This window comes from Zea mays, chromosome 5 (assembly GCF_902167145.1).
Source record: "Zea mays cultivar B73 chromosome 5, Zm-B73-REFERENCE-NAM-5.0, whole genome shotgun sequence".
NCBI lineage: Eukaryota > Viridiplantae > Streptophyta > Magnoliopsida > Poales > Poaceae > Zea > Zea mays.
This window is the reverse complement of record NC_050100.1, coordinates 171,519,788-171,525,636: the sequence shown is the minus strand read 5'-3', so window position 1 is coordinate 171,525,636 and position 5,849 is coordinate 171,519,788. Positions and strand designations below refer to the sequence as shown.

At 49.4% G+C, this 5,849-nt stretch overlaps 1 protein-coding gene across 1 annotated transcript; it reads left to right on the top strand.

The window, feature by feature from the left end:
* Positions 1 to 2,125: 2,125 nt before the first annotated feature.
* LOC100281577 (uncharacterized) lies at positions 2,126 to 5,348 on the top strand. Its single transcript, NM_001368321.1, has 2 exons — positions 2,126 to 2,927; positions 3,971 to 5,348. Exons 1-2 carry the CDS (start codon positions 2,526 to 2,528, stop codon positions 5,093 to 5,095), a joined length of 1,527 nt encoding a protein of 508 aa, NP_001355250.1. The 5' UTR covers positions 2,126 to 2,525; the 3' UTR covers positions 5,096 to 5,348.
* The last annotated feature ends 501 nt before the right edge of the window (positions 5,349 to 5,849 follow it).

Here is a 5,849-nt window from a genome sequence, read left to right as displayed (position 1 = left end):
GGACAGTGAACAGTGGATGTCCGGTGGTACACCGGACTGTCCGGTGCGCCACCCGACAGAAGGCAAGAATTGCCTTCCTGGATTGCTTCCAACGACTCCTAGCTGCCTTGGGGCTATAAAAGGGACCCCTAGGCGCATGGAGGAGCACACCAAGCATACTTTGAGCAATCTTAATCTCTCACACTCCGTCTTTACGCACTCAATTGATATTCTCAGTGATTTGAGCTCTGTTCTAGTGGTGAACTTGTTGCGATTCATTCGAGCTCAATTCTTAGCTGTGTGTGCGCGTATTGCTGTGGATTTGTGTGTGTTGCTTACCTCCCTTACTCTAGTGCTTTCACTTTGATCCTCATTGTAAGGGCGAGAGACTCCAAGTTGTGGAGATTCCTTGCAAACGGGAAAGAGTAAAGAAAGAAGAACAACGTGGTATTCAAGTTGATCATTGGATCACTTGAAAGGAGATGAGTGCAACCCTCGTCCATTGGGACGCCACAACATGGAGGTAGACAAGTGTTGTACTTGTCGAACCACGGGATAACTCGCGTGTCTCTTGTGATTGCTTTTTGTATGATTGTTGTGATTCGCAAGAGCTCGCTTTATAGTCACTTCGTATTATCTCTCTAACACTTAACCAAGTTTTGTGGCTATAAGTTTTAAGTTTTTATAGGATCACCTATTCACCCCCTCTAGGTGCTCTCACTCACAAGCCTGAACGAATCCGAACCGAGCCGTATTTTTCAACTCACAATGCGACTGAGCCAAGCCAAGCTCAGCTCGCCACGTTTTCGGCCCTAATAAGTTATACTGAGAAAGCCACAACTACAACATCTAATATATTTGAACAGCTATTGTTGTATTTCTAACTATCATTCAGTGCGTGGGTTTGTGCGGAATTATATGAGGTTTATTTTTTTATCTCACATTTTCTTCTTAATATAATAATACATAGTTCTCCTGCATTTTTGAAAAAAAAATCTTTAAACAGCTAAACATCCTGACTCGTGCTTAAAAGAGCAAGGAGACGAAGGAAATTGATCAGGTAGTTCTTTTCTTAATTTCTATCCTTTACGTGATTTTTTAGTATTTTTGTGACTAAAGAATTTAAATAAAAGTAGTGTTATCGGGCACTAGCAATAGACAGAGCGGGAGGAATCGTAATTCGTAAACAATAAACACAACACAAAAATATCCCCTCTGGTTTTGAATAAACGATTAAATTTAGAGTATTCTTATGTTATTTTAAAAAAAAAATAACGAAACTTATAGAAAAAAAACTATAATAATTATACCATAAACTTATTAGATTTCAATCTTACTATGAAAAAGTTGGATACTTATGCTATTTGCATGGACCACTTTATTATTATTTTGTTTAAGAAAAGAGGGGAAAATGTTTGGTCCGCTACTCGGCTCGCCTAGTCTTGTCTGCATGTTCGTCCACCAGTTTTATTATGCAACCGTCGTGAGTGGTGACTATAAATGACCAATAAGCACGAGGCCTGCGAGCCCAACACAAAGCTCGCTTTTTGGGTCTAGACCGGTCCGGCACAAATAAACGGGTTATGCTTGACAAAAAATTAGGCATGGCGAGCTAGCCCAGCATGGGTCGTTTGCCTCTAAATCCGTTAAGCCCGTTTTTTTACACTAAAACGTGTTTACCGATCGGCTTAGCCCGCTTTTCAACCCACTTTTTACCGTTCTATTTAGACCCGCTGCGGGTCGAACTCGGACAGAAAATTGATCTCATGAGTTTAGCCGGTCTGACTCGGTTTTCTAACGGTGTCTGGCGGGCCGAGCGGCCCTTTTGGCCATCTCAGTCGTGACCCAGAGTTCCTGTTGCGTTCGTTGGCAGCGCCGGTTGTCGGCAGAGGCCGCCGTGGATGACCCCGTGATGACGCAAACCGGCGACGGCCAGTTTCCACCACCGCCTCGGCGCCAGGCAGCTTACACGAGGGCTCCACACCACCGCCCTCGCTGACACGGCCACCTGCCACGGCCACGGGCCACCACACGCCTCACCTGAACAACTTCCCCAAAATATCCCGGCCTCTCTTCGCCCCCAAGCAAACCCCTCCGCCTCCCGGCGCCCGCATCGCCTCTCGCCTGCGCTGCGCTTTCCTTCCCCCAAGATATTTTCCGGCCGCTCTACCCTGTAGCTGTAGCGCGTGCGCGCACCGCCTTGCCCTGCGGTCCGCAGCCACGAGACTGCCCTGCCCCGCCGCCAAGTGGCCAGAATCCCGCCGCGGGGCCCGCCGCGATCGCCCACCAAAACCACCCTCGGGCTCGGGTATACTACACAGATACATGGCCGGCCATCTCTGAGCCGGTCTCCCGGCAGCAGCAGTCCCTCGGGTTGTCCACGCGGAGCGCCAGCCGATGGCCGGCCACAGTATGTCGGTTCACCCGAAGCCTATAAATTCCTCGCCGCCCCGCCTCTCGCCGCCCCGCCTCTCGCCGCCCATTTCCCTCCGCCGCCTCCTAATCCTCAACACCCGCGCCCCCAACCGCGCCCGTCGTATGCCACCATGCACCGCGCCCGCCCCACCGCGCACGCTAATGACCCCGATGCTCCGTACGCCGCCGCCGTCGCGATGCTGCTGGAGCCCAAACTCGAGGACGAGGAGTTGCCGCTGCAGCAGCTGGCGTCCCCGGGCCCCTTCGTGTCCCTGGACCAGCTGATGCCGGCGGTGGCCGTGCCGGCCGAACCGCGCCCGCTGGAGGCGCTGCTGCAAGGCCCGCAGCTGCCGCCCTTCCTGTCCAAGACGTACGACCTGGTGAACGAGCCGGCGCTGGACGGGGTCATCTCCTGGGGCGCTGCCGGGAACAGCTTCGTCGTGTGGGACCCCTCCACCTTCGCGCGCGACGTGCTGCCGCACAACTTCAAGCACAACAATTTCTCCAGCTTCGTCAGGCAGCTCAACACCTATGTGCGTACACACAACTCTTCCGTTCCTCTGTTTCCCCTCACAAATCACAATCCGTCGCTCTGTTGTTGGAATGCTCTGCTTCGGCTCATGCCCCCCCCCCCCCCCCCCCCCCCCCCTGACCCCTGTTATGCTATTGATCATCTTGGGTACCGTACGCCTAAGTAAAAATTCCGCTGACGTGTAGAGTGCCTATGGAGATATTGCTGCGGATTTGTTTCTCTTTTGGTTGTTAATTGGTGTTGTATCGTGTGAGTCATGTATAAAACTGCCCTGTAAATGGAGTGTGTACTCTGTTCTTGCTTTCTTCCTTGAGCTGAACCGCGTCATGTAACACGCATCAAAACTGGCCGCACCAAATTATAAATTGGATTAGGATTGAGGCAATCCTGAGGAGTAGATCCTGTGATGGGCAAAGGCTAATCCGTTTCACGGGACGCGACGCTATGCAAGGTAAGCTTCACGATCCACATGTGCATACGCACCTCTGTTGCAATTCGATTCTTTCTTCTTGGAGTGTACAGCAGTAGGGCTAGCTGCACATTCGTTCTCATTTCCCGGTCAAGTGCTGCATAATGTTTTGTTGGTTGTTTGCTGCATTGTGTGGCTATGCATTTTCGGCTAAACACTCTGCCCCAGTCTTCCCAGGATTGGGCGATTGGCATAGTGCTCGTCTACCTCTTACAGCTTACCTTTTCTCCATGTTTGCTGTACTTTCTTGAAGCATGTGCCTCTTGCTTCGATACTCTGAAATTAGTTTCCTGATTGTCAATGATGAGGTTGGGAGATCTTAGTGCTGATTCTTGATAGATGTTTAGTTCTTGGGTAGTGATAATTGGTAGCTAGTTACTTGGTGTAGGTTTAGGTGGAGATCTCATTATGAATGAGGCTTTAGCTTATTACTGCATCAAATGGAATTCATCGCATGTTTACATTCGTTTGAACAGTTCTAGCGTAGCTAATTGTTTTCTTTAAGAAAAAAAATTGGATCTGTTTTGTTGTTTTCTGGTAGTTATAACTCTGTCTACCTTGTTTAATGTACTCAGGGTTTCCGCAAGGTTCATGCTGACAGATGGGAGTTTGCTCACGAAGATTTCCTGCGAGATAGCAAGCATCTATTGAAGAGGATTGTCAGGCGCAGGTCCTCCCCAACAAAACAAAGCAGCGTTCAGCCTGGCTCTTCTTCTGGAGAGTCCAGCTTGGACCCTGAGCTCCACACGCTGAGGAGAGAGAAGAACGCGCTGCTTGAAGAAGTAGCAAGGTTGAAACAGGAACACCGCCAGACAATTGAGCAAATGAGCACGCTGAATCACAGGCTGGAATCTGCAGAGGACCGGCAGAGGCAGATGGTCTCTTTCCTGGCCAAGCTCCTTCAGAACCCGAGTTTCGTGAGGAAGCTGAAGCTGCACAGGGAGAAGAAGGAGATCGACTCCACCAGGGTGAAAAGAAAGTTTCTCAAACATGTTCCTCATGGCAGCGTAGAGTCAGGTGAATCCAGCTCACAGCACGCCGGAGAGAATGGTTCGTATTTCGCTGTGAGTTCCCCCATGGCTACAACTACAAGCGTGCATGACGACATCACGGAGCTTCAGAACTTTCTTTTGGAAGATGATGACCTCAACTTCGGCATGGATTCAGAAAACACCGGGCTTGAAGGCACCGAGGCAACAGATGATATTGGAGAACTGATTCAGGGGTTCGACACACAAGAGGAACTTGACCTCGGCAGTGGAGCTGAGCTACAGGAGATGCCTCCAGCTTCTGGCCCTCTTGCTCGAGATCCCACAATCGGCAGGTTCAAGGGAAAGAATGTGCTGTGTCCAGGACTGGACGCTACCTCCTCCGAAGGCGACTGCCTCAGTCCATTGCCTGACAACATGGGGCTGCTTTCAGGCACCATGCTAGGGACGGCAGGCAGCATGATGGCCGCTGACGATGAGCAAATATGGGGCGTTGATGCTTCGGCAGCCCTGCAAAGCTCTTGCAGTGGCACTAGCCAACAAGCTTTCGGTAGCCATGCTAGTGATCCCTATCTGATGGACATCGCCAACAGGCCTGAGAGATTCTGGGAGCTTGATTTCCAGGCACTGGATGAGGCTGATCTGCAGCTGGACAAGTGTGCTATCGATGACCCTGCTCTTCAGCAGCAGCCAAGCATGAAGAAGCTGTAGACGAATTTCCGTTGTCAGACAGACAGTATGGTGGTGCTTCATCCACTGAAGTGCTACAATTAACTTATGGAGATTGCTATAGTTACTTCGGTATTTTGGAGCGAGGCTGATGAACTCGCCTACTATGGCACTTAGTAGTAGCAGCAGCAGTAGTATGTTTTTGTTTCCCATTTATTCACCCCCGGTGTTTTTGAATGGAAACTTGTATCCTAGTGATTTCTTCAGAGCAGCTGTTAACTGCTCTGGCCGATTCTTTTTTTTTTTGTTTCCATTTATGTTTTTGTTCTGATTCTTTTACTTGCTAGTTGCTACTTGCGAATGTCTTGCAATGAGTAATGGGATTTAAAAAAAAATCCGTTCTCAGAGAACCAAGCGATGTACTGATGTGCTGCTGAATGCCAAGAAGTGGCTGAATTCTGTTTATCAGCGTGCTATCCTGTGGACAGATATTTTTGTTAAATTTATGGTCTTCCTACAGCGATCGTGAGGAGGACATATTTCTCTAGATGGATATACAGGTTGGGCAATGCTGACCAAAATGGTCATGAAATATGCTGGTACTTAGCTCATGAAATATGCTGACCAAAATGGTCATGAAATATGTTTGGTTGATCCAAGAACTTGAACCGGTGTGTAGCCGCATGATCCTTTGCCGACTAGCGACTACGATGAAACTGAAAGATGCGCGACAGACTTTTTCCAGGTCCGTCATTTTCTAGACTCCAAGTGGCATCGAAGCAGGGACAGGGTGATC

Coding starts and splice junctions, on each gene's coding strand:
- LOC100281577 (NM_001368321.1), top strand. CDS start 2,526: ATGCACCGCGCCCGCCCCACCGCGCACGCTAATGACCCCGATGCTCCG. Junction 2,928..3,970: donor TCAGGCAGCTCAACACCTAT/GTGCGTACACAC, acceptor TAATGTACTCAG/GGTTTCCGCAAGGTTCATGC.